Here is a 27,112-nt window from a genome sequence, read left to right on the forward strand (position 1 = left end):
TCAGCTGCAGATGTACAACATGCCAACCAACACTGCTGGGCAGGCAAAAACCAGGTTTCATCAGATTGACCCATCAGCCCCCCACCCTCAGTCTCATTCCGCCCAGATCCAACTATCTACTCCATCAGTGCAGCGACCAGGTACATCAGTTCTGCCAGGGGTAAAATCAGGGCTGCGGCCTATTCATCCCATTCATGAGTATTGAACTGCAGCTGATGACTGGTTTATGTGGTGCTACAACAAACTCACCGAGGAGCACAACAAGGACTCCTGTCTCCAGCTACAGTTAGCAGCTTAGCTGTTTAACAGTTAACATGGTCTGGTTAGCAGGTTAGCTAAATTAAATATCCAGGTACAGCAGCTTTGAATGAGGCGATGGGTATGATTCATCTGAAGTGGATCATCTGTCAAAGTAAGACATCCACCACTCATCACATCTCACATCTCATATGTCAGGCTCCACTGAAAGGGGGTAGAGAGAGGGGAATGACATGCGGGAAAGAGTCGGACCAGTCAGGAGTCGAACTGGTGACTGCCTGCAAAGAGCATCTTGTGCTCAACATGGTACGTGCCCTAACCACTCGGCTACCGGGCCACCCACGTTTGACTGATTTACTGAAGTGGGTTTTTTTTTTTTTCATATTATACTCATCTCATACTCATCTTATATCCACTATTTCTGAGGTCTGTCAAGCAGGTCACAGAACTATTGAAACTTCCGGTCAATACTTTTCAGATTAAAAGTTCACAATAGCTTCAAATAAAGTATTGCTGCAAAACAACTTTAATTTACACAACCACTTTTATTTTGTAAGCAAAATTGCCTAAGAGGAAGTTATTCTGTAGGTGCATGTATCTAATTAGGTAATTTAATTCCCACTTTCAGTGTGCCTGACGTTTGTGACTAAATGAAAGTATGAATGAACAACAAACAGTACTAAAAATAAAGATGTCACCAGCAGCAATGCCAAATAAGTACCAAAACTAGCTTCGGAAGGCTTGCAGGTCTGTGATTGATCCAGGTCCAGGTCTGCATCTTTGGCTTGGAGAAGTTAGGAAACAATGTTTGTGCGTTATAAAGTTGTGTGTTGATGAAGTAGCCTCGTCCACCTCATCTTACTTTTTACTTGTTAGTGAGATTCTGGTGAACGCCTTCACTATGTCAGCGTGGCGGTATCTCAAAGTGGTCACTGCTGAATAAAGTGATGACCACATTGTGACTGATGTTGGAGTTGGACTGGGTTGTACGTCTGTTTGAGAGCATTGCTCATCTCTTTATGCTGTGGCCAAAGAACACAAATATGCACTCAACCAGTGGCATGCAAGCTGTTAGAGCGAAAAGCTAAAAACTGACATCAATTGGAATGATACTGAAGTGAAGTGATCTCTCTCCTTACATCTGATCTCAGAACAGCTTTCTGTCCCATGAAGGATCTGATACCTGATGCAGGGTATTGTGGAGGCTAGCTTGACTTCCAGCAGTTGTAGCTATATTTCCTGTCACTTTCATGGAATGTGACAGTGTCCTGTTGACAAAGACTGGAGCTTGTGTGGTGAGCGAGAGGGGGAGAACACACACACCTCTAGGTTTTATAAAGCACACATGCATACACACCCACACAAGTGACGTCAATACCAGGAGACTCAAGACAGAGCACACAGAAAGAGGGCTCCACCACCAAAGGAGGACACAGTTCCTATGATGCATGAAAATTAGATTAACCAAAATAATAAATAAAAAAATAGAAAACTGATGCCAGAGTAGGCTACGTACCAATCGGGCAGCGAGAGCTCTCATCCGCAGGAAGACAAGGGAATCTGCAGGCGTTAGTCTGCTACAGCAGTCATTACCTAGAGTGTTGTTTATTAATAGCGATGATGTGATGATGAAGAAGGAAACTCCGCTGACACCGTCTTGCTTGTATATAAAAAGGTTTATTACAAAGAGGTCCAGCATCAAATCAAGCACCATGGATTGCCTGAGAGAGGAGTCGAAGCCAGTATGAATCTCCTCTGAATAACAGCTCTAACTACCCACTTATATAGGTTGGTAGTCTTCATGAAGCTGAGACAAGATATATGGTTCATATCTAAATGGACCTCATTTCCTAAAACAAAGAGGCACTCGTCTCCCATGTCCTTTTGACCTGGGGCCCCTAACTGAATATACCAGACCCAGGAAGCCACATACCATATGGAACTTAAAACACTACAACATACAAAACCCAGGAAGTCACATACCATATGGAACTTAGGACACTACATATTTCCCCCCTTCGAGACTAAGCAGAGTCTCGAAAAATAAAAAGTAACACATACATGTTTGCAGTTGTGACAAAAATAACAGTTCCTCCTACACATGCATGTCCAGCAATCTAGACAAGAAAATTCTCTCACAGCCCCTCTGCCTTAGGCGACCACATATAGTACTCCAGACCAATTAAAAATAAGGAATTTTAACAATTTGTGTAAGGATATGACTTAAGCAAATACATATGGAAACCTCAGAAAATAAAATCAAAACAATGTCCAAATTCAGGCTGGTCGACCCATCGCACCTTCCAGTGGACCTTTCCCTTCCTAGCACCAATATCCCTAAGCACCCCGAAAAAAAGAAAACAATGTTTTATAACATTTGTTTTTAACCTTTGGTGCTTCGCACTCTACTGAAATAGGCTCTGCTGTTTCTGGGACATATTGGAAATCAGTATCACCAAATCTTCTTTCCTGTCCATTGACTGCAGAGTCATCTCTGGCATCATCAAAAATGTGCACAGGATCATCAGCATTGTCCACAACATGGACAGTCTCCTCTTCTGGATTTTGACTCTGGAAATCTTCATGCATCTCTTCTTCTTCTGCATGTTCTTCCCCATTTTCTTCTGGCTCTCTTGAGCCTGCAATATCTCGGCTCTGTGAGCGTGGCGCCTCTTCTCTTGGCGCTTTGACACAATGTGATAAATGATACCATGTTGGAGACCCTTTTACCTGAACCGCAGTTCCAGTACTGCAAACGACTTCAAATGGTCCTTCACGGCGTTTGTTATACCACTTCCTTCTAAACACCTTCACTAACACCTTGTCTCCAGGTTGCACTGTGCTCCTCTTTTGCTCATCGAGCCTCTCCTGCACCTCCTCTTGTCTTTGCCTGTCAGAAACATAGATGGATATTCTTTTATGCAGAGTAGCCATATATGTAACATATGCTCACATTTCATCTTCCAAAAGAGACAGGCTTTGGACCCTTTCCACTTGTACGCAAACAAGGTGTTGGCATCCATCTTCCCGTGACCAATTCATGAGGTGTCATGTACAAATCGCGCAGCTCACTTGAGCGACACACCATTAGCGCCAGCGGAAGTGCCGCTATCCAATTTAGACCCGTGTGTTGGCAGATTTTAACAATGCGATTTTTCAAAACACCATTCATTTTTTCACAAATCCCTTGGCTTTGCGGATGATAGACTGCTCCAAGACGCTGTTTAATTCTCAGTTTTTGCTAAATCAATCTCACTGTTTTATCCACAAACTTTTTCCCATTGTCTGAGGATATCCTATCTGGAAGTCCCCACCTGCTTATGACCTCTCTACACAAAAACTTGGCAACAGACTGAGCATCCTTCCGCTTGGTTGGACAAGCCTCAGGCCATTGCGAAAATCTGTCCACAACAACCAACATATATCCTTTACCTTCAACTGGTTTTATCATGTCAACAAAATCCACAACTAGCTCACGCATAGGACCCCTCGGAGTAGGAATGTGACCAGGAGGAACCATCACACCCCTCCAAACATTGTTTTTCAGACAGATAGTGCACCTGCTTATTACATAATCAATCTGTTCAAGCAAGTATGGTGCCCAAAAACCATACTCCTTTGTAATCTTTCTCCTAACTTCCCCCCTTGCAACATGAGCTAACCCATGTGCTTCCTGAATCATCAGACCTAACAGGTCTGGAGGTGCTACTATCAGGCCCCTCATGATTTCTGCAAAGACCAATAGAATCTTGGGTGGCACCTCGGTCTAGCCACAACTGTTTATCCATTGCAGGAGCAGCTTCCTGCATTGAAATCACATCCCTAAGCGTAATTTTGTCTTCCAAGTTCACTTCATGAGTGACCAGAAGAACTTTGCCCAATTTGTCTGCTCCTGTGACTGCTTTTGAAGCTTCATCAGCCGCTTTATTCCCTTGTGTGACCTTCGACACATCCATTTTATGTGCTGCGCATTTAGCTATCACTATTTCTTTAGGCTTCATCATAGCATGCAACAGTTTCATTATAGGTTGAGGACTTGTCCCTGTACCTGTTGGCTGACATAGAACTGCACATGCATATTTACCCCCAGTAGAAGTAGACACATACAACAAGAAATTCTTAGAGTAGTCTGGAAGCACTAGCGCTGGAGCCTCTTGTAACCTCTGTTTGATCATCTCAAATGCCAAAAGGCCATCCTGTGTCCAGGAAAGATTACAATGAAGTTGAGCATTCCCAGTGTCTTTAATCATAGCCCTCAAAGGCCCAGTTAAACTAGTATAATCCTCTACCCATGCTGAGGAATAACCAGCAATACCAAGAAATGTCATCATCTCTCTGACTGTTCTGGGCTTTGGAGCCTTGCGAATAGCTTCTAAATGACTGTCAGAAATGCTTCTGTGTCCCTGCATTATTGTCTGACCTAAATAAACTACCTTCTCCTGACAATACTGCAGCTTCTTCTGAGAAGCCTTGTGCCCCTTTTCTGCCAGTATCTGTAGCAATTTAATTGAGTCCTTATGACATATTTCCTCATCTGGTGAACAAATGATAATGTCATCCATATATTGAACAACAGTGCTTTTTAATATCTGATCTATCCCTGCCAAATCATCCCTCAATACTTCATTAAAAATGTGAGGACTATGTTTGAATCCTTGTGGCAATCTCTTGTACTCATAGAACTGTCCATTGTATGTGAACCCAAATAAACAGTGACTTTCTATGTTAAGTGGAACACTGAAAAATGCACCACGTAAATCTAACACAGTAAAATGTGTCGCATCTGGGGGAATTTGAGCTAACAAAGTATGCGGATCCGGCACTTCTGCTGGAAAATCAGCTACCACTTCATTCACCGCCCTCAAATCATGTACCAGACGATAAGAATCATCTGGCTTCTTCACAGGCAACAAAGGTGTGTTACTCTGAGGATTCTGTGTTATCTTCAAAACATCTGCTTTCAAAAGTCCTTCAATTTGTGGTTCAATCCCTCGGATTGCCTCTTCTTTCAGTGGATACTGGTTCTTCCAAGGAGGTCTGGTTCCTGGTCAGAGTTCAACTTTCACTGGTTGGGCTGACTTCACAAGTCCAATATCGATACTATGCCGAGACCACAAACATTCTGGAACTTGTCGCAACATCTCCTCTCTCATAGAGTCTGAGTGCATCTTAGCACTGCAAATTGACTCATGTGTCATCCGCACAGTTTGTGGCTGTCCCTGTCCTTGAGCAGAGATCATAATCTTAATGAACCGCTGACCCTCAATCCTCCAGATCACAAAATTCCCTTTTACCGGTACAAGAACAGCTTCCTCTGCTTCTGCCATCATTTCTCCTATATACTTCTGTTTATATTCCTCAGACACCAACAAAGTCACATGTGGCACACTCTTCTCGATGTCAAACTCTTTATCCAAATAATCATCTCTGTTTATCTTCATCGCTGCTCTTCGTGGTCCCAAAATTATACAGCACGAACTGAGTTGAAACCATTCCTCTGAGTTCGACTGTGCAGCATTCTTGAAATACTTAAGCATGCAGTGAATGGATACTCCGGAAGCTTCACATCAGGCATGTTTGCTACAATTAACTTCTCCCACAATTTAGCTGGCTCCAAAAAATCTGCACTAAGATTTCCAACCCAAAATACTGAAGGAGCTTCAGTCTCTGTTGTCATCAATAATTTGTGAACCACACCGTTTGGCACTTCCACCAGACAGCCATCCGGTGTACACTTTATTGTACAGTTCAGTCTACACAAAACATCTCTTCCCAAAAGTGCCATAGGTGTATATTCTGATACCAGTATGGGTATTGTAGTCTTCAGGTTTTTATAGCAGAGCTCAATTGGTTCCGTGACAGGAATCAGCTGTTTCACTCCCTCAAACCCGATTGTCCAAATCAATTGACCAGACATCTTCAGGCCCAATACAGGTGAAAGCAGCTCCGCTATCCGCCATCACTTCCAATGGTTGATTATTTACTTTCACCACTATTGTTGGATCTCTCTCCGGCCCTGACACTACCAGCTGACACCCCCCTCTCGGGTCCTCTGGGTACCTCTAGAATCCTGGCTCCGGGCCCCTGTAAGGGTTCACCGGTCCCCAGGATGGCCTTGGTTGGCCCCTGAATCCTCCTCTGAAATTTCCTCTGAAGTTTCCTCCTGGCCTGTTGCATTCACGGGTCAAACTGTCCACAATTATAACATACTTCTAAAAACTGTTGAAAATTCTGATTAAAATTTCCTCCTCTTCCTCTTCCTAAATTTCCTCGACCTCTTCCTCTCCATGGCTGTGGGCAGGAAATGACTGGAACCACCAATGATGGCTGGGACGATTGGAACTGGACCTGATTCAGCTGCGGTTGTGGTGATGGTTGATTTAGTGGAGACTGACTCTGTATAACCAGAGCCTGCTTCTTCTCCTTCTTCTTGTTATCCACCAGTTGTATTTGATTGAGTTTTCTGAGGGTCTCTTGGTCCTGCTCTTTCTGGTCATGCTCCTTTTTCCTATATAACTCCACTTGATGAGCTATATGATCCATATAAACACCCTTTGCCATGCTTCCAAGCCTGTCCCAGTGGCTCAATAAGAATATTATCAGGATGTACATTAGTTGGAAATGTATCTCTCAGCGCTTACCTCTATTTGCAGCAAACAGCTCTGGATCATTTACAGCAGTCCCCACATATTGATTAAGTCCAGCTTTCCGTAGAATCTCTTCCATTGCTGGAACCCCAAGGAGGTTGGCCAAAAGTCTCTTAATATCTCCCATGGCAGACTGCGTTCCCACCATGATCTCTTCCAACTTCGAAATCCAAGGATGTGCTCCATCTTGAGGAGTAGGTAACTTCTCAAGTATATCTGACATATCTGTACTCTGCCAAGGCTTGTACTCCAAATTCTGTCCTTGGATGATCAGTGGACACATCTTCTCGGATGTCTCCCCTTTTCTTGGACGCAATGTATACTTCATGTCTGATTTTTGGGAGCCAAGACAAGATATATGGTTCGTATGTAAATGGACCTCATTTCCTAAAACAAAGAGGCACTTGTCTCCCATGTCCTTTTGACCTGGGGCCCCTAACTGAATATACCAGACCCACGAAGCCATATACCATATGGAACTTAAAACACTACAACATATAAAACCCAGGAAGTCACATACCATATGGAACTTAGGACACTACAAGAGCAAAACTCCTGTTTGTGAAATGCAACCGGCAGGAAGTTTGCGGCACAATGAAACTGGGGAGGAGCAGGAGGAACCTTCCAGCAGCGATCAGCAGAAAGGTCACTGCTCAGAGCACGGGAAGCAACAGCCAGGAGATCTATAAGCAGCTTCGCAACAAGGACATGCCAAATTGCAAACAAGATTCTTGCCTACCTGCGGCAGAGCAGGAGCAAGGTGCACCGCTCAGCATGAACGGAAGAGCACAAGAGAGTGACCCGCTTTTATAGTGTGTCACCTGGTGGTGATTGGCCAATGATCACCAAGCGAGAAACAGAAACAGAAAGATCCTCTTAGGCCAAAAGCCGCTACAACAAATCTTTATTCTGCTACACTTGTCAAGCTTCAGAGGTCTGCACATTTAGGATAATCTTTGACTGGTGATTAGTAATAGCCAAGGTGTGCTTGTCAAGCTGTCATTGACAGCTTCTACCATTTTGAGATCAGTGCAGCATCATGTGCATGTGCAGACGTGTGTGGAAACTCAACTTGCACATTAAGTGTTCAGAACACAAATATCAAGGGCAACAAAAAAAAGTAACCTAATACTGATTTACGGTGCATTTTTTGGTTGAGTTTCTGTGCACAACCAGCACTGTTATACCTCAGTCTGATTGATATTCATGGGTCAACTCTGCAGCTATTACCTGCAAAGTAAATGATCATTAGATTTAGATTAGATTTGATATTAAATACAAAAGGATAGTTTGATACTTTTTTCCAGAGATAGAAAAAAGCAATTTCTTTAAAGACCCTGTATAGCAAATTCACAGATTTGCTTATAATATCTTATAAAATATATATGTTGGAGAACTATTCCTGACAACGTGTGAATCATGTGAAACTTGTGTGGTACTGAATTGTGCAGTTATACCGTTTAACTGTGTTTCATCATTTTTGTGTTGAGCGTTTTTTTGGGCAGGGCCTAAACGGGGTACTGGTGACGCACTTGGGCCCCTACTTAGCATATCCCACCCCTAAAGCTGTAATGGTATACAAGTCTGTAATGTACTAGCATCAGTGGTTCTCCCGCTCAGTGTTGAGTTATTGCTGGTTAGCTAAGCCTTCCCTCACAGAATGTGTCTTTCCTAGAGGCTGCAATACCAAAAGGTGTGGTGCTATTAGTAATTAGAGAATCATTGTTATTCACTCATGACTTTTCCCTTCTTTTCATGACCAGAAGTTCCGCTTCATCCTCTCATCAAATACCCTTTTTTCCACTAAATTAAAAAGTGGGTTTTTTAAACGCGTGTAAACCCGCTATTAAAAGCCGATACACTCCTTTTCCACCATCAGTCGAATTTGTCTTTCTGTTCTGATATCACCTCTGCACTTAGAGCACACACACACACACAAGCTGGTGAAAGTCTGTCAAAGTGTTGGAGCCTCCGTATGAGATGTTTCGATCTGTGATTGTGTGTTTTTAAAATTTTCAAAACTACAGCTCACTCTTTCATCACAATCAGTGTAGCCGTGGAGGTTCTGGTGTAACAGCACCATGCTGGACTGGTGACAGTTGTGTGTCTGTGTCCTCTGAGAGATGTTACAGCAGGAAAAGAGGCAAAATTTGGTGGGTTCACCCGGGTTTTGTGCTTACATCAATGCCGATTGGAGCAGGATCCAATAAATACCCGTGTCTACTGCAAATACATTTAAACAAACCCTTCATAATTGCTGACAAAAGCCCGATGTTAGCTGGTCTTCGCAGGTTTTTTTCAGTGGTGTGGCAAACTCAGAACTCATATGTTTTTCTGCTTTACAAAATCTTTAAATAAGATAGACTGATATGGTAATTCATGTAGATGTTTTAAAATGTGCATTGTCATATTAATAATGTAGACTAACATTCATATTTATGAATTACAGAATAAATAACAATCTTAACCTTCAGCCCCAAATCTAAGTGAATGGATGGAATATTAGCACAGTCTGCTGATTATTGCCTTGTTACCTTTATTGGTTTGTAAAGATTTTGTGGTGGAATGGCCCTTACTCAGCTGAGGATGGCAGTGGCCACTGCCCCCCCCCCCCCCCCCTCCCGTTTACAATATACCCTACCTCTCTGGGTCTGATTATCTACTCGCCTCTGGCCTCTGATGTCACTACTATGCAGATGATACCCAGGTATACCTGTCAATCCAGCCAGATGACCCTTGTCTCTCAGATATATATGCATGGATGAAGGATCCCACCTAGAGCAGGGCGTCCACTAATCAGAAGCTCTGTGATTAGACCCCTGGGTCCTCCACTCTGCATGTCAAAGTGTCCCTGGGCAAGATACTGAACCACCACATCGGTGTATGCGTGTGTGATAGACCCGTGTCTCGTTACCTTATCCACTTGTGTGTGTGTAAGTCACTGTGTTCTCCTTATTCTGTGTCAGTACATCTGTAGAGTTCCCCTGTGTTTCCTGTTCAGTTCCTGGAGAATGTTCAATTTGAATTATCGGTTTTGCATTCAGTTTGGCATCTAACAACCTGTCTGTAAGCCTGTTTTCTTCATTAAATATCATCACTCCACCAGCCTGCTTTGTTTAATGTCTTAATTTTGGTCCAGAAATCACTGAACTCTAACACCTTTTTATCTTTTTTTTTTAGTTAGTTAATAACTTTCTTAAACCACCTGCCCAGAAACAGTGTGGCATTAAGGAGGGGCTTGGCAGTATCTTACCCTTGAGTTGGGAGGTTCACATTCTGATGTTGTCGACAGGATTTGTAACAACCTGGATTTGTTTTGTATTTGCATTTGGGTCCAGATATGACTGAACTATGCGAACAGTACAAACTGATTTTCAAGATAAACTATTCAGCTAGCCTGTTATGATTTAAACTATATCCTCAGGCTTGGACCCCTGAGCAGATTCAGACATGGACAACTGGGTATTAGGATGAAAGATGTTTTAATGTTTGAACACAACAGTTCAGAGAGGTCTGAGTCCTTTTATGCAGAGGCTAGGCTTGGTAGCCAGGGAATCCAGCAGATGAGTGGTGTGGCAGGTAATGGCGGCAGAGTGTGGAGACAGAGGGAGAGTCAGGGTGCAGGAGCAGATGGCAGCACTAGAGCAGGAAAACTCTGGAGCAAGGAGAAACACAGATGAGCACTTTGTTCTGGAGAAAACACAAAGCGAATAATCAATGTTTGAACGCAAGGGACTAGAATGGTCTGAAGTGTTACCACAAAGCAAGCAGAACAATCTGGTAGAGAGTGGTTGATCAACCGGGATTTTTCAACTGGCTTGATGAGTGATGGGCAGCAGTTGTGTCAGGCTGCCAGTGCTGCACCACGCCCCTGCTGGAAGGAAACACACACGAACACAGGGGGGAGGAGACATAGAGGAAAGACACACAAGGAAACACTGGGGAAAGCAGTGATACAGATCTGTCACACTTTGTTCTGCATTTTTGTTTGCACGTTAATAAATCAGGAATGTCTGGATGTGAATGGGAGTTTTTAGTAAATAGGACAACATGGTGACCAGGTCTGCATTTATAGCTGACACATGTCCATTACAGCTAGACCTTTGTGTGGTCATTATATTTCACTTGTATATTTCAGGAGCAGGTTTATCACTTTAAATTCAGGTACTTCTACCTGTACTCACCAGGTTCTCCCTGGTGTTAGGAAAGTTTCAAAGTGCATCACAGAAGAGACTGCTGTTTAACTTTCTTGAACCACCTGTTGCCCAGAACCATGGCAGCATTAAGGTGGAGCTTAGCAGTACCTTACCTCTGAGATGCGCAGGTCACATTCTAGTGTTGTCGGCAGGATTTGTAAAGCAGTGATGTGTGGTTCCAGTTCTCTTGTGTTGTGCAGTTGGTTTGTTGGTTTTGTAATTATATTTATTATTTTAAAACTAGGGCAAGACAATGCATGTTTTAGAGATAAAAGGCAGAACACTGGCAGACTTGACACTGGATCAGGCCATGTGTCAGTAGTGGATGTGATGGACCCATCTAGTGAACCACAACCTCTACGTCAAGTGGAGCCCACCCTAGTGAATGCATCTTCTACATTCCTAAATAACTTGTTTTTAGAAGTAACTCTGGTATTGGTTTTGTTGATCTGGTTGAAGAGGTGCAATTCACTATGTGAGCCTGATATCTCTCTCCTCTAGACCAAGCTTATTTCAAGCTTAAGAACTTCATGGTTGTTCAAAGTCTTGTGTGGCATTAAAAGAGAATTTCTTTTGTTTTTTCAAAGTTCACCCAAGCTGCAGCTACAAGAGATCAGTGTGCTTTCACAACAACGAGCATCCTTGTGAATGAGTGGTTCGACATGTTTGGAGCCCACCTTCATTCTGACCAGAGTTGAACCGTTTAGGACCACTTTTCTTTTAATTTGTTCTCTTACAAATGGAAAACAAGTTTCCTCTGATTTCGAATAATGCCACTATTGCTATGTATGGAGATGACCCCACAATGTGCACATCTGCACACATGACTGGATAAAATGAAAGGGTTTTAAATGAGGAACTGAAGTTCATATATAAGTGGGTGAATACACTGGTCCTAAAAAACAGAATGGTATTTGGTTCCAAACCTACATTAAAAGTTAGACCCTCATTACACATAGTAATTGTTAGTTTACCAGGCAGTCATCAGAGGGTAACCTTCTACTGGATCCATGTTAAACAAGTTTAATACAGAGAACAGTCAGTAATCCTGCAACAGTGGCTAGGGATTCACCAAGAGAGGTTCTGATTTAAGAAAGTATTGAGTCATGTTGTAACAAACTGATAAGAGTTTATCTGTTTCCACAACAAATGAAGTAACTTAATATATGACTACTTTGTCCTTTAAGGTGTGATGTGGGTCTAGACAGCTAACACAACATTTTTTTAAACTTTATTTATTTTCACCTGTCCAAGATAAATATATGTAGAGCTTTCTTATATTGTAGACAGGGTTTATCATGTTTTTGTCTTGTCAAGTGTCACTGTGAGTATGGATGGTAACTGTTATGTGTACTCCTTGACTGTTGTAAATGAGTAGCTGCTGTTACAATGCAGTAGCTAGCAGGAATCTAAATAAACATCTGATAAATCAGTATGATGTTACAGGGGCTGTCTGTGTTCTGTCTGGAGTCTCCCCAGATATCAGGAAGAAGACAGTCTGCCAGTTCTCTGTTAGAGGTAGAGGTGCACTGTGATAATAAGAACCTCTGTTTGGATATACCTTCCTTCACTGATGTGATATAATTAGGCTGTCAGGGCTAAATATCACTCAGAGTTTATTTATATCCTTATGACCCACTTATTTCTAAATCTATTATAATGCTGCACAGTCCTAAAAACAGTAACATAAGGCCCTGTTACTGCACACAGTCAGTATTTATTAAGCTGTTCTGCACAAAGCTGAACACTGTAGGCAGAATATTCATCATACACTCATTTGATCATCACACCTTATCACACCCAGTCACACTAGTTAACTGCCCTGAAACAAGATGGATTAAAACCACTTAATTAACTTTCCAATATAGATGTGCACACATGACATGACTGGATTTAAGTGACATTTCATGGGGAACAGATCCTCTCTCTCTATGGTGTTCTACAAACCATAAACAGAACTGGTCTGAATATCCAGACCAACTGTAGTATGGATAAAATCCTGTGTGGACAGTGGTTGTTGAGACACCTGGATTGGGCAAAAGTCAGGCTGAGTACTATCGTTAGACCCTGAAATTTACCTTCTAATACTGAAAACTGCTGATATAAGTGGTGTAAAATGCAGTTTGATTTCATGATCTCAAGGATTATAACTTGAAAATAAAATACATTTAATGAAGTACCTTATGTTTTATGTCTATTGTAATGACCTTCTGGGCATGTGCCATTATCTCCTCTCCTCCTGCAGGGTTGGCGTTAGATTCTGGTGGAGGGATGAGTCTTGGACCAGTGAAGAACCCATTCAATTTTGGTGAAGATCTGGTTTGAGGGGCTGATCCAGGAATGTTTTTATCGCTTTCCTTAACATTGTGAGATACAGCTCTTTTCAACACATTCATCAATTTCCAAGGAAATAATGTTTGGATATTGAAGTAAAATGTCAGACATATTGATGGTGTTGAGATCTATGGCTTTGTATAATACAGATCCAGATAATTATCTGGGTCTGGTGGAAGATATTAGGCCTTGGCAGAAGAAGCTATGTCCCCTGAGTGCCAATCTAGATTAGAATTATATTGCACTGTGCTGCATCTATACAAATGTGCTACACAAATGGAGTTGTTTCTTATTAGCAATAAAGAGTCCTTCCATGTATGTTAAAGATCCCATATTTTACCCTTTTCCTGTGTTTCCTGTGAACCTAAAACCATCTCAGTGTAGTTTTACATCTCCTCACTCAGGCTTCTCTCTGGAGCTCTAGTAACAGCTTGATGAACCAACTTTTGGCTGACTGGCATGGCTGAGGGCGGTGACTGCTTTGTTGTGACATCAGAAAGTTCCAGAAGTCCTTGTTTTAAGGCTCAGTTTCTGAATACAGGCTGTGTGCATTTCTCTGTGGACTTAGGCTTTCATACTTTCACAGTATTAATATACTAATATAGAACCTAGACCTGCTTTATAATCAAAAACACATGGACATCTACCTTCAGACTGTATAGACCTTTAATAAAAAAAATAAGCCCTATAGTAGTATATAGGATAGCAATAAAAATATATTGTGAATGTTATTATTGAATAATCACTTCAATTTCTTATAGATATTTTTGATGGAGCAGTTTTTATTATATATTGATTGATTGAACAGGGCCAACATTAACTGAAGTTAACATACATGTAGTGGTACATTTAACATCGCAGCCCTGTCGACTGACGTTGAAAATGCCCGGCGTCCCTGTGCAAGCCTTCATTAGTTTTCCCACAATGCAACGCGCATCTGTCATGGCTGCTCACTGATATCACTTAAACCACATGGGTGGAAATAAACATTTTATCTGTGATTGATGAACTTGGGTTGGCGCGTTAAAAAAGCAGTGAATCTTCGGCTCTGATCTCGGACCGTCCTGACTGAAAGCTGCAGCTCCCGCTTCTCTGTAGCAGGAACCAGAGGTGTTCAGTGATGTCGCTGGACGTGGAGATCCCCGTTCTCCGAGGCTTTTTAACACCCAGCGAGGCAACGCGATGGAAGCAGAGTGTTTTCAGTACAGCAGGTGAGGCGCCGGCGTGTGATTTTATTTTTAACACCGTCAGGAGCAGGTTTTGTCACCTGATGAGAGCTTTGGACACGGGCAGGTGGTGGTCGCCCACAGGGCAGAGTGACATTTCTACGCAGCGGTGTAGAGGCTTCTCCCGCTGATGAAACTCACGGTAACGACACCGGTGTAGCCGGTCCCGGTAATGTAGCTGTGGCCGCAGTTCCACCACTGTTACAGTTGAAATGGATGTAAGAACTGCTCAGCGAGCTGTTTGCAGCGGTACGTGCTTTTCTCTCCCGTGTGTGAACGTCCTGTCAAACCCCATTCACATTTTGGCATTATTAACTCGGCTCATTTATGGCAAACAGTTCCTATTTAAATAAACAATATTTGATACAGAGTTGTAATTGTTGTGAGCAGAACCGGAATTCGGCTTTTACACAATACATGATTTTATGTTAATTAGCGTTAAATATCAACTTTTGTAACATTATAGCTAACGCAGTGTTAGCTTTAGCTCACCCGATTTTTTTGTCTCTAAAAATAGGTAGTGGTAAAAATTCATAGAATTGCCAAGGTAGGTTTAGACAGAGAGCTAGCTACATGGAAAATCCGTTTTGTTGCTATTACGTTGTGTGTGCTGACAAACGGTAGATTTAAGACTGAAGTCCTCAATCCTTCGCCCTCATCGTGTTCAGCCGCTCACATCAGTCAGAAACCGCTGGTTATAACCTGGAATCACACACTGAGTCAAAGCTCAGAGATCTTACCACATCAGTGATCATACACACTGTACATTAACACTGTACTGTCAGGTCAGTGCTCTCTGTCTCTGGGGTCACCTGCTGCCAGTCTTTTCTGTTGTCTGTCAGTTAAAGGTGTAGTAAGCGATGTTTACTGTATATTTGAACTCATCTGGAAAAAAATGCACCCCTCCCTCTAGTGCTCCCTCCAAATCTCCGCCCCAAATACATGGACGGGCATTGCTAATGAAATGACACCATAGCAGAATCCAGAGTGTTTTACACAGCATGGAAACAAGCCATGCATGCATGCATGCATAGCATGTTGTATAAACAAATTTCATGATACATATGACAAACTGAAGCTGCTTTCCACAGAGGATATGAGTGATATGTGTACATGAGGGTCTTTCTGTGTGGAGTTTACATGTTCTCCTCGTACTTGCATGGGTTTCCTCTGGGTAATTAATTACTTAACTGATCACTCTAAATTATAATGGCTGAATGAGTAAAATAAAAACATGTAAAAATTATATATGAAACCTATAAGAAATTGGAACATTTAATTTATTGACATATGTGTCTAGCCTATACAAATATGTATGTTTATGAATGTATGCTGTATGTATTGTAGACATATGTTACATAAACATATATCCATTCTTCCTCTAATCAACATTTGTTGATTAATATCAAGAAGAAGAAAATCTGGTAGCAATTTGTGGCTGCGGTCAAAAAGTATTTTTCTTCTTGAAATGAGCTGAAGTATCTGAGCAGCAGCCACGATAAGAGCTGTTTGAATCCCCTACAGAAAAGAGCTTCAATGTTCCTTCCATGATGGTTTTATATTATATCTCAGATCAAATACGCTACACTTCATATTATAGATAATACAAGTATTATAAGATGGTACAATTTCATTTAATATTTTAGTAAAGTTGTTATGTACTACTATACTATATGTTGTTATATACTCCATAGCAGTGGTTCCCAACCTTTACCAACTCAGGGGTTGCTTGAAAATGTCAAAAAAGTTGATGGATCACATTTGACCCCATAACTTGTACGAACAAATAATGCAGTTACTTTTTATTTTAATGCTAACGATGGAGTTTTTGCCATGGATGTGATCTTATAGTGCTCAGTCAGACTGAGGTGGCAAAGTTTATGATGTAGTCCGGTCATTGGCTTATCACAATGATAGGCCTTAATACAGGGAAAAAACTATGAAGGGTGTCTTTAAACATTTTTATAAAATAAATTATTTATTCATTTACTTTGATTTCACAGAACAGGTGAGGTCTGGGGTCTTACAATATAATCAAGTCTTAAAACATAATTTTTTGTGTTTAAAAAAAAAAAAAAAAAAAAAAAAAAAAAAAAAATATATATATATATATATATATATATATATATATATATATATATATATATATATATATATGATAATTATGTAATATATATATGTATGATAATATATATATGAGATTCTGTTGCCATGGCGCCGCGGATGGCTGCCTCGGTGTTTTGGTGCGCATTTTTTTGCCTTATTTTCTTTATAAATCCAGTTTTCTGCTTTGGTTTCCGGAGCTCTTTCACCAGAGAAGAGCTCATTAATATCAGAGAAACAACTCCAGTGGATTTTTTTCCTACTTTTCTCGACTCATCTGTGGGATTATTGGACATTTTGGTCAGAGGTGCACTGACCGTTGCTCTCGCAGTGAAACGCCGGAGGAGAGGAAAACGTGCCGGTGCGCTTGCGCGTCTCCGCCGGCGCGCACTCCGCACACCTCTCCCAGGTATCTTTCTCTCCAACGTGCGTTCACTGCCCAACAAACTGGATGAACTTCAGCTACTGGTGCAGAAGAACAGAGACTTTTCCTCATCTGCCGTCCTGTGCTTCACGGAGACGTGGCTGTGTGGATCGATTCCGAACTCTGCGCTGGAGCTGGCCGGCTTCCAGCTCTTCAGAGCGGATCGCGACACAGAGCTGTCCAGCAAAACCAAAGGTGGAGGAATCTGCTTTTATGCAAACAGTGGCTGGTGCAAAGACGTGACAGTGATCCTGCAGCACTGTTCTCCTGACCTGGAGACTTTCATCATAAACTGCAGGCCCTTCTACTCCCCCCGTGAGTTCACCTCAATCATCCTGGTCGGTGTTTACATCCCACCACAGGCCAACGTGCAGGAGGCACAGCGGGCGCTCGCAGACCAGATACTGTGTGTGGAGCAGACCAACCCGGACTCCGTAGTTATTGTCCTTGGTGACTTTAACAAAGGGAACCTCAGTCATGAACTGCCCAAATACAGACAGTTTGTTAATTGCCCGACCAGAGAGGGGAACACTCTGGACCACTGTTACACCACAATCAGTGGTGCTTATCACGCCGTCCCCCGGGCTGCACTGGGCCACTCTGACCATGTCATGGTCCACCTGATTCCCACATACAGGCAGAAACTAAAACTGTGTAAACCTGTCGTGAGGACATCAAAGCAGTGGTGCAGTGAAGCCATAGAGGATCTGCGGGCATGTTTGGACTGCACTGACTGGGAAGTGTTCAGGACTGCTTCCAACAGTCTGGATGAGTTTACAGAGGCTGTGACGTCATACATCAGCTTCTGTGAGGACTGCTGTATCCCATCACGCACCAGGGTGAGTTATAACAATGACAAACCCTGGTTCACAGCTAAGCTCAGTCAGCTCAGGAGGCAAAAGGAGGAAGCTTTCAGGAGTGGGGACAGGGACAAGTTTAAAGAGTCCAAGTACAGGTTTAGCAAAGCGGTGAGAGAAGCTAAACGACTGTACTCTGAGAAACTTCAGCTCCAGTTCTCAGCCAATGACTCTGCTTCTGTCTGGAAAGGGCTCAGACAGATCACTAACTACAAACCTAAACCCCCCCACTCCATTAATGACTTCCGTCTGGCCAACGATCTGAATGAGTTCTACTGCCGCTTTGAAAGACAGTGGGACAAGCCTGACACTAACCTCCACATCAGAGCCACATCAGAACCCCCCTCCTCCTCCCCTACCAAAGGAACGTCTCTCTCTATCCTGGAGAGAGATGTCAACAGGCTTTTTAAGAAGCAGAACCCCCGCAAAGCAGCCGGTCCTGACTCTGTCTCTCCATCATCCCTGAAGCACTGTGCTGATCAGCTGTCTCCAGTGTTCACAGACATCTTCAACACCTCACTGGAGATCTGCCACGTGCCAGCCTGCTTCAAATCCTCCACCATCATCCCTGTCCCCAAAAAACCAAGGCCCACAGGACTAAATGACTATAGACCCATTGCCCTGACCTCTGTGGTCATGAAATCATTTGAGCGCCTTGTCCTGTCCCATCTCAAATCCATCACTGACCCACTCCTGGACCCCCTGCAGTTCGCCTACAGAGCCAACAGGTCTGTAGACGACGCCGTCAACATGGCTCTCCACTTCATCCTCCAGCACCTGGACTCCTCAGGGACCTATGCCAGGATCCTGTTTGTGGACTTCAGCTCTGCCTTCAACACCATCATCCCGGCTCTGCTGCAGGACAAGCTCTCCCAGCTGAGCGTGCCTGACTCCACCTGCAGGTGGATCACCGACTTCCTGTCTGACAGGAGGCAGCACGTGAAGCTAGGAAAGCACGTGTCTGACTCCCAGACCATCAGCACTGGATCCCCACAAGGCTGCGTTCTTTCTCCTCTGCTCTTCTCCCTGTACACCAACACCTGCACCTCCAGCCATCAGTCTGTCAAGGTCCTGAAGTTTGCAGACGACACCACTCTCATTGGACTCATCTCTGATGGCGATGAGTCTGCCTACAGGTGGGAGACTGAGCGTCTGGTGACCTGGTGCAGGCAGAACAACCTAGAGCTAAACGCTCTGAAGACAGTGGAAATGATAGTGGACTTCAGGAAGAGCCCAGCCCCACCCACCCCCATCACCCTGTGTGACTCCCCCGTGGCTACCGTGGAGCATTTTCGCTTCTTGGGAACCACCATCACACAGGATCTCAAATGGGAGCTAAACATCAGCTCCCTCATCAAAAAAGCTCAGCAGAGGATGTATTTCCTGAGGCAATTGAAGAAGTTCAACCTGCCAAGGACTATGATGGTGAACTTCTACACCTCCATCATTGAGTCCATCCTCACCTCCTCCATCACCATCTGGTACGCTGCTGCCACGGAGAGGGACAATAACAGACTGCAGCGTATCATCCACTCTGCTGAGAAGGTGATTGGCTGCAATCTTCCGTCCCTCCAGGACCTGTACGCCTCAAGGACTCTGAGGCGTGCAGGGAAGATTGTAGCTGACTCCTCCCACCCTGGACACAAACTCTTTGAGACACTCCCCTCTGGCAGGAGGCTGCGGTCCTTCAGGACCAAAACCTCTCGCCACAAAAATAGCTTCTTCCCATCTGCTATTAGCCTCATCAACAAGGCTAGAGAGCCCCACTGTTGCTGATCAATTGCACCAATCACCAGAAAAAATTCCTTGTATGTGAAAGCATACTTGGCAATAAAACTGATTCTGATTCTGATTCTGATTCTGATATATATATATATATATATAGTGCCCATTAGTAAATGTTAGCATGTTAACTCATATTGTGAGCATGGTAAACGTTGACATTATTATTGTTAGCATGTTAGCATGCTGATGGTAATCCAGTGACTAGTCCTGATTATTTGAATGTTGTCCCTGGTGATGCTGAACCCACAGACAATTACGGAGTATTATTTTGAAATGTAAATATGAAACCCAGGGAGATGGGTTCAACAAGACAAAATATAATGACATGGTCTTGTCTGTGCTTTTCGTCACACTTCAGATCTGTTAAACACACATGTAATATTGTATCAGGGGATTTATGAAGGTTAGAGGATTTGACATTGTAGTTTGACAGGAAGAAGGTTTGTAAGTTTTGCTATTATTACGTAACCGTAATTAAACAGCAACAGCTGTTTAATTACCAATCTGGTAATTGTCCTCATGTGGTTACATAGACTAAATGATGAAGCACTTTACAGTGGGTTAAACTTCCAAACATGTTTCATGTTCCAGAGACAGGCTCTCTGCTGGAGTCCTTGATGGAGGGGGACTTTGAGGCAGTTCTGCTGAGCCCCCAGGTGTTGGATATGCTCACTGGAGATGGCAGCTGCAGCGAGGGGGAAGACATTGAGGCCTACCTGGAGAGACGGGTCCTACTGTACCTGACCGGCACCAACGATGACCAGACCAACAGGTAATACAACAGGATATCAGTCATCAAATAACTAGATGATCCTGTTAAATTTCACTGATGTGTTTGGATTGGCTGTAGCAGCTGGGGGACTCAGACCTAGTACCTATGTACTGCTGTAGCTTAACCAACAAAGTTTTTAAACCATTATCCATTTTTTATGTGAATCCTCCAAACTGGAGGTCAGATGCAGCAAAGTGAGGAAAAGTTTCATCATCATGATGATCTGTTTGTGAAACGTTCTCTGCGGTTATGATCATGATTTTTTTTTAAAGTCACAACCTAAAAGGTAAAATGTTTTGTCACCTCTTCATAAGACAAGCAAGTGTCAAATTGCAACTTTCTCTATGTGTAGGATAGTGCCTCCCTCAGCGTATCTGACTAAATATGTCATGTGTCACTATTTCTAAACCAAATACGTCAAATCCTGCCAGTGTAAAAACCAGCCTGGACATTACGTGGTTGCATATCTGTTTTCCAAAGGCTATGGAGCTGCTGTTTAAGTGCAACTTAAATGAATATTCTTCTAGGTCAGTGGTTTTCAAAGTGTGAGGTGCACCTCCCCTTGGGGGTGGCAGAGAACTTCAGGGAGGCCGTGGTGTGAGGAAAAAATGAACTAAAAAAAGGCTGCAAACATCTGGTTGGCTGAACTCAAACTACTATCAAACTATGGATGAATTTTTAGTGCCTACAGTGAGAGAGGAAGTAGAGTCTGGGGCGAGCAGAAAACGGAGGAAGTAGGATCTATGTTTATTCCTTTCTACAATACATCCCTGCATCAACCTCCAAAGACACATCAAACAGGCAGGGCCCTATCACCCAGCATAACAGCTCCATAATGAACCGAAATCAGACAGATTGTTATAGAAAATACTAAGAATCACTGTACTTGGATTGGGAATAATTGTTATATTGAAACACACAGCAATATTTATTTGTTTTGTCCATAGAGGACTGTTGTAGGTCTGAACATGGTCTAACAGCAGCCTGAGACCAAACACAACCAGAGCTGCAGACTTTAAGCATCAGCCTGCTTTATCTTCATAACAAATATACACTTACCAAGCCCTTTATTAGGAATACCTGTAGACCTGCTTACTCATGCAATCAACCAATCATGTGGCAGCAGTACAGTGCATAAATGGGAAGAATGGACAGACTGGTTGGAGCTGACAGAAAGGCTCCAGTCACTCAGATAACCACTCTTTACACCTGAGCTGAGCAGAGAAGCTTCAGAGTGAACAACATGTCCAACCTGGAGGTGGATGGACTGCAACAGCAGAGACCACATCAGGGTCCACTTCCTGTCACCAAGACCAGAAACCTGAGGCTGCAGTGGACACAGACTCACCAACATTGGACAGGTGAAGACCTGGTCTGATGGATCTGGATCTGCTGAGGCAGCAGATGGTAGGGTCAGAGTCTGGATCCAAGGACCAACTTGTCCAGGTGGTGGTGGTGTGATGGTGTGGGGGTGTTTTCTGGACTCACTTTGGGCCTTAACACCAATCAGTCCTGGTCTGAATGTCTCGGTCTGTCTGAGTCTTGTTGCTGACCATGTTCATCCTTCATGGCCACAGTTCACCATCTCCTAATGGATACTTCCTGCAGGATAATGCTCCATGTCTCAAACTGGTTTCATCAACATGACAGTGAGTCTAGTTCAGTCTCTGGACCTGGATCCGGTAGACCCACTTTGGGGGAGACCTGCAACATGAATGTGACACAGTCATGTTAACATGGAGCAGAGTCTGAGAGGAAAGTTTCAACATCTGGATCCAGGACCTGAAGAACTGAGGAGCTACAGTGTCAGTTTGGTGTTCCTAATAAAGTGCTCACTGAGCGTGGACATGTCTTGTCATTTGCTTGCTCAACAAGCTTCCATACAAACATTCACAGGGGGAAACTGAGCTGCCAGCATCAGTGTGCGAGTCAGGTAGCTTGGCACTGAACATCATTTCAGTAAATTGAGTTGGTCAGTGATGTGTTGTTGTTCGTGCCAGTGTTAACAAATCTGTTGTTAGGCTCTAGTTACTCCACAGATTTACATTACAGTTCACATTGGTCCTGCTACAGCAGCTTTTCTTTTTTTCACTGTGAAAATCACTGTGTTCTGATTTATTGATGCATTAATAACTAATTGTGATTTCAGTTCTATTCTGTTAATAACAATAATATAAATAGGAAAAGACATGCAGGTAACTGAGAGTCACTGAAGTCACTAATGAAAATCTCCAAACTGAGCCGATGAGGTCCTGACAGTGGTTAATCAGATCTCAGGAGTGTCCTCGTTCTCCTCTCACTGCTCAGGTCATGAATTATTAATTTTTAATAAGGAAAGCTGAACATGTCTCCTCTTGCTCTGAGGGGAGGTCTGTCTGTGAGTATGTGCTGAATGCAGTGCTTATTGCTTCTTCATCATTTTAATTCTCAAAAGCTCAAACTATTTGAAGCCTTCACTCCTTCCCTCCATTGTATCTCTGCACTAAGTCAAGTGTGTGTCCCTCCTGCTGCAGGGAGCTGGCAGTGATGGGCCTGGCCGTCTCCTGCCTCCACATGTTTGTCCAGAGTAACTGGACAGGTCCTCCAGTGTCCATCCATGTATCTGACCTGCTGCCCCCGGCGCTGCTCTCCTCTCAGGTAGGAGACGTCTCATCACTCTCTCCTGCTCTCGTGTCATGTATCATCCTGTGTCCTGCAGTGGTTTTATATTGGCTGGTTTACTGAGAAGTTCAGCTGATGTTGGAGAAGTTTTGTCAGTGTCATTCTGGGATATTGAGTTGACTGATGAGGGAAAATGGAGTTAAATTATTTCAACATAAGGCTGCAACACAACAGAAAGTGAAAAGTGCAGAGTTATAAATGTTCTGCTCAGTTGCACCTTTGACCAACAGCAAACCTGTTTACAACAGAGGAGGCTGTTGGAGGCTGTATAAACCTCTCAGCACTGACCTGTGGACAGTTATCAGACGTGAAAGGATGGGACACAGACCTGTGAACAACACACTGACGAGCGAACCTCTCTATCTAGCTAACTGGCTAGCTTTACCATGGTCCTTACTGTGAAAAGCAGCCAGTGATGATTCTATGGTCCTGTGGGGCTAAGCATTCATCAGCATTATGTAGTAAATAATCTGACACCAACATTTTTTTTTATCATTCTAAATGTTAATGTTAGTAGAAAATCTAAATCTAAATAACTTGGAAAATGTTATATTTTTCAAAATATAGATTATAAGGAACAATAAAAATCAAAATAAATAACTAAATAACTTCACATTGTAAATGACCCACATTATAACGTCAGTGCTCATGTGCACACGAAGCCCTTTAAGCAGGTTTCTCATGGATGTGTTGGTAACTCTGGTGACTGTTAAAACCTTCCAGATACTTTTCCTCATGCAGTCAGAGACACGTCTGTAGACTTTCTGCACAGACCTGACCTCCTCTCTGATGTGGCTCTGGACTGACAGTGGTCAGTGGGCGGGACAGAGCAGCAGCACATTCAGTTGACCAATCAGCTGTAAATGGGCAAACCTATCGACCAGTTGTTTTTATTCTATGTGACTTAACTGTCGAAGTTTGATTTTGTTGCATTAACAATAGTGAATTTCCTCCAGGTCTCTGTTCATGATACTTCAGTCAGTCTGAGAAAAAGCTACATTGAACAGTTTAATATTAGATTTAGAGGAGCTGCTTGAAAAAAACAACTAATTATGTAGGTGTTTACAGTCAGATAACTGAAATTACCTGTAGATCCAAAATAATCATCTCATATGTATGTGCAGCTTTACTAGAAATACAGCTTCTGAGGTGTTGTTGAAACTCGTCAACATGTTCACAAGTTAACAAGCTGCACCTCTGAAAACAGCTGATACCTAAATTGTGCTTATTTGAAATTGTGGCTCTCCAGCCTCCTCTCAGCCACCCAATAAATACTTAATCATATCAGCTGATTACAATTTGTAATGATATAAATGCGTGCACTGCATGAAATGTATATTATAGTTTAGTAGTTTTTAGTACATTGTCTAATACTGAACAATGGGCTTTGCTGAGTGTGGTGAAGCTTAATGTAAAGTGAGTTCAGTCAGAGCTGAAGCAGAAGGCGCTTCAGGCTTGGTGCAGGAGGAGTTCCCCTGTAATGAAGCATCTCTGGGGTCCTAATTACAGCGGGCTGAGGAGATTGCTTCCTGTTGGCGGTGTGCCGCTGAGAGCAGAGGAGTGCGTTTCACACTGCCATTACACCAGAGGAGAGAGCCGTTTCTTTTATCGAAGCTATTCCTCTGGCAGCAGTGATTGATCTGTGCTGTCACACTGAGGAGCCTGCGAGAGAGCATCTTGTCCACACAAGCACGACTCAAGGAAGGCGGGAAACATGGCACCGCCGTCATTGTGTGAATTTAATTCGTCAAAAAGTGAAATGTACTTGAATCTAATTCATGTGGATCTTTATCATATAGGGTTGCACATCTCTCTGTGATAAACGATTCGATATGCATCTAGATACACAGGTTACGATTCGATTCAAAGACGATATCCTTTTATTACAGATCGATTCGATATGAATTGATTCCATACAGTGTAAGAACGATACGATTTGATTCTATGGTTAATATTTGTTGTAGATAATAAAGAAGCCAAGTCTATGAAAGTGACAGTACAATAGTTTCTTTTTAAATATGTAAAAGACTGGCACTGGCAAAAAAAAAACTAAACAGAACAACAAAATCACATGTCAATGTATTTATTTTTAGACATGGACCAAAAAAAAGTCTGGCTGAATCGTTGGATGGGAACTCCAGAGGTAAAAGTAGCACAGAATAGTAACAACAAACTTTGTTCGAGCTTCCCTTCCTTCTTATAAAACCCAAAAACGGTCCACACCTTGGATTTTTGTTTCCCCAATGCGTTGAAAATCTTTCTCGGTGCATTATCAGGCTGAAATCTGCCATCGTAATGAATGATGATGTGAAACATTAGAATGTAGTGTTTTTAAAGTTAAACTAATTGATATTTGTATAAAGAATGACTCAGACTGTGCATAGTGTGAAAGGTGCTGCTGGGACTGAAGATCACGACCAGCCTCAGCTCTGCTGAGCCTTTTAACAGCTTCCAGCTCATGGTTTTGTTTTGTGAACTTCAGGTACAGGCAGCTGTTCTCAGAGTCACAGCTCTGTCCACTAACAGAGGCAGAGACCAGCTGCTGAACATTTAGCTGGTCCCTCAGCGCTCTGATAAAAACCATAATACGACAACACTCTGCTGAATGGTCATTTATATCCCTGTCTGGACTGGAACAAGTAGATCTCAGCTTCTTTGGCAGCTTTGATGGCAGGTGTATGATATTAACCAACACACATGATTGTTGAATAGTTACCTCTGAACCAAGCTGGAGCCCCCGTTATGAAAGGGTGTACTGATGCAGTCAGGGTGTTTTTTAACGACCAGACAACAATGAAATCCTCTCTGGATTTGTGTTTGTTGGAAGGTCACGTTAAAGATGGAAAAGTCTGATGTTTATGTTGTTATTTCTTTAATAACACTTCATGTATCATGTATTCATATATCCACCAGGCTTCACTGTGGGAAGGTCTCAGGTGGGGACTCACTGACTGTATGAGTGCTGAATTGTTTTAATTGCTTCTGAGCTGGACTGTTGGTGTGTATTAAGGTGTGTATTAATAAGCGGTGCTCTCCAGTGCATGAACTCATGAAATGATGATGTTGCAGTTAAAACTGCTGGTCCACAGACTTGTGATGAAATTGTGAACAGAAGAAGATGGTGAAAGAACTTGAGAGTCAGGTTGAAAATGATGATCCTTCTAACGTAAAGCTGGTCTAATCTCAGACCATGTTCATCTGTCAGTTAACTCTAGTCTGCATGTTCTGACAGCCCCAAACCTTGGCTGAGGCCATCCACTCCAGCCTGCTCCTGGATGGGGAGTCAGTGTACAGCCTGGTGGCCAACCCCCTCCTCCTCCTGCTGGCTGGAATTATTCTCACCAAGTGCTCCTCCAAGATGGACAGACTCCAGGTAGGAACACCTTTCTGTCCCAACCACCTTTTCTTGATGAATTATAGGTTATTGATGATTGATTTTTCAATGGTAATTCAGCCTCTATAAGAGCAATTCATCACGTAGGAAGCATTAAGTATCTGTTCAGTCCTCTGTACTGTGCAGAGATTAGACTTCACACTGTCATTTCGTCAGCCAAGCTGCGGCTGTTAGCAAGGCTGTACAGTGTATAGTACTAGGCTGCCTATGGCTGTGCAGTGTATACATGAAACCCTTTTTTTCAATACAAAGTTCATCAAAACAGAGGCAGAAATGATCAAAGACTGTTGATCCCATGATGAACAGGGACATGAGCTTCTTCACCTCTCCAGAAACAATGCAGCCAGTTTTTATGATTTTGACTAACTACAAATTTAAATCTTGGACTTGAATTAAGGCTCTGAACTGGGACAGAACCTGGTTCTGACTGATTCTTGAAAGTCAAACACAGAGGG

The 27,112-nt window shown here is 42.8% G+C and overlaps 1 protein-coding gene across 5 annotated transcripts in view; it reads left to right on the forward strand.

Annotated features, from left to right (window-relative positions):
- Positions 1-14,341: 14,341 nt before the first annotated feature.
- The window catches only part of ttc27 (tetratricopeptide repeat domain 27), a 47,678-nt gene continuing 34,907 nt past the window's right edge, over positions 14,342-27,112 (forward strand). For 2 of the 5 annotated variants that reach the window (XR_011691488.1, XM_071481564.1), the window contains exons 1-4: positions 14,342-14,646; positions 20,422-20,602; positions 23,116-23,239; positions 26,496-26,636. Coding sequence is in view for 4 of the 5 variants with exons in the window: in XM_071481564.1 (XP_071337665.1) it covers positions 14,556-14,646; positions 20,422-20,602; positions 23,116-23,239; positions 26,496-26,636 (537 nt within the window). In the remaining variant the exon portion in view is untranslated. Of the gene's footprint in view, positions 14,647-14,761; positions 14,911-20,421; positions 20,603-23,115; positions 23,240-26,495; positions 26,637-27,112 lie in introns of those variants that run through there. The other 3 variants (XM_071481566.1, XM_071481563.1, XM_071481565.1) reach the window with 3 other exon arrangements.

The sequence above is a fragment of the Trachinotus anak genome, unplaced genomic scaffold, assembly GCF_046630095.1.
Source record: "Trachinotus anak isolate AG129_WGS33_773 ecotype Australia unplaced genomic scaffold, CSIRO_AGI_Tana_v1 ptg000007l, whole genome shotgun sequence".
Taxonomy (NCBI): domain Eukaryota; kingdom Metazoa; phylum Chordata; class Actinopteri; order Carangiformes; family Carangidae; genus Trachinotus; species Trachinotus anak.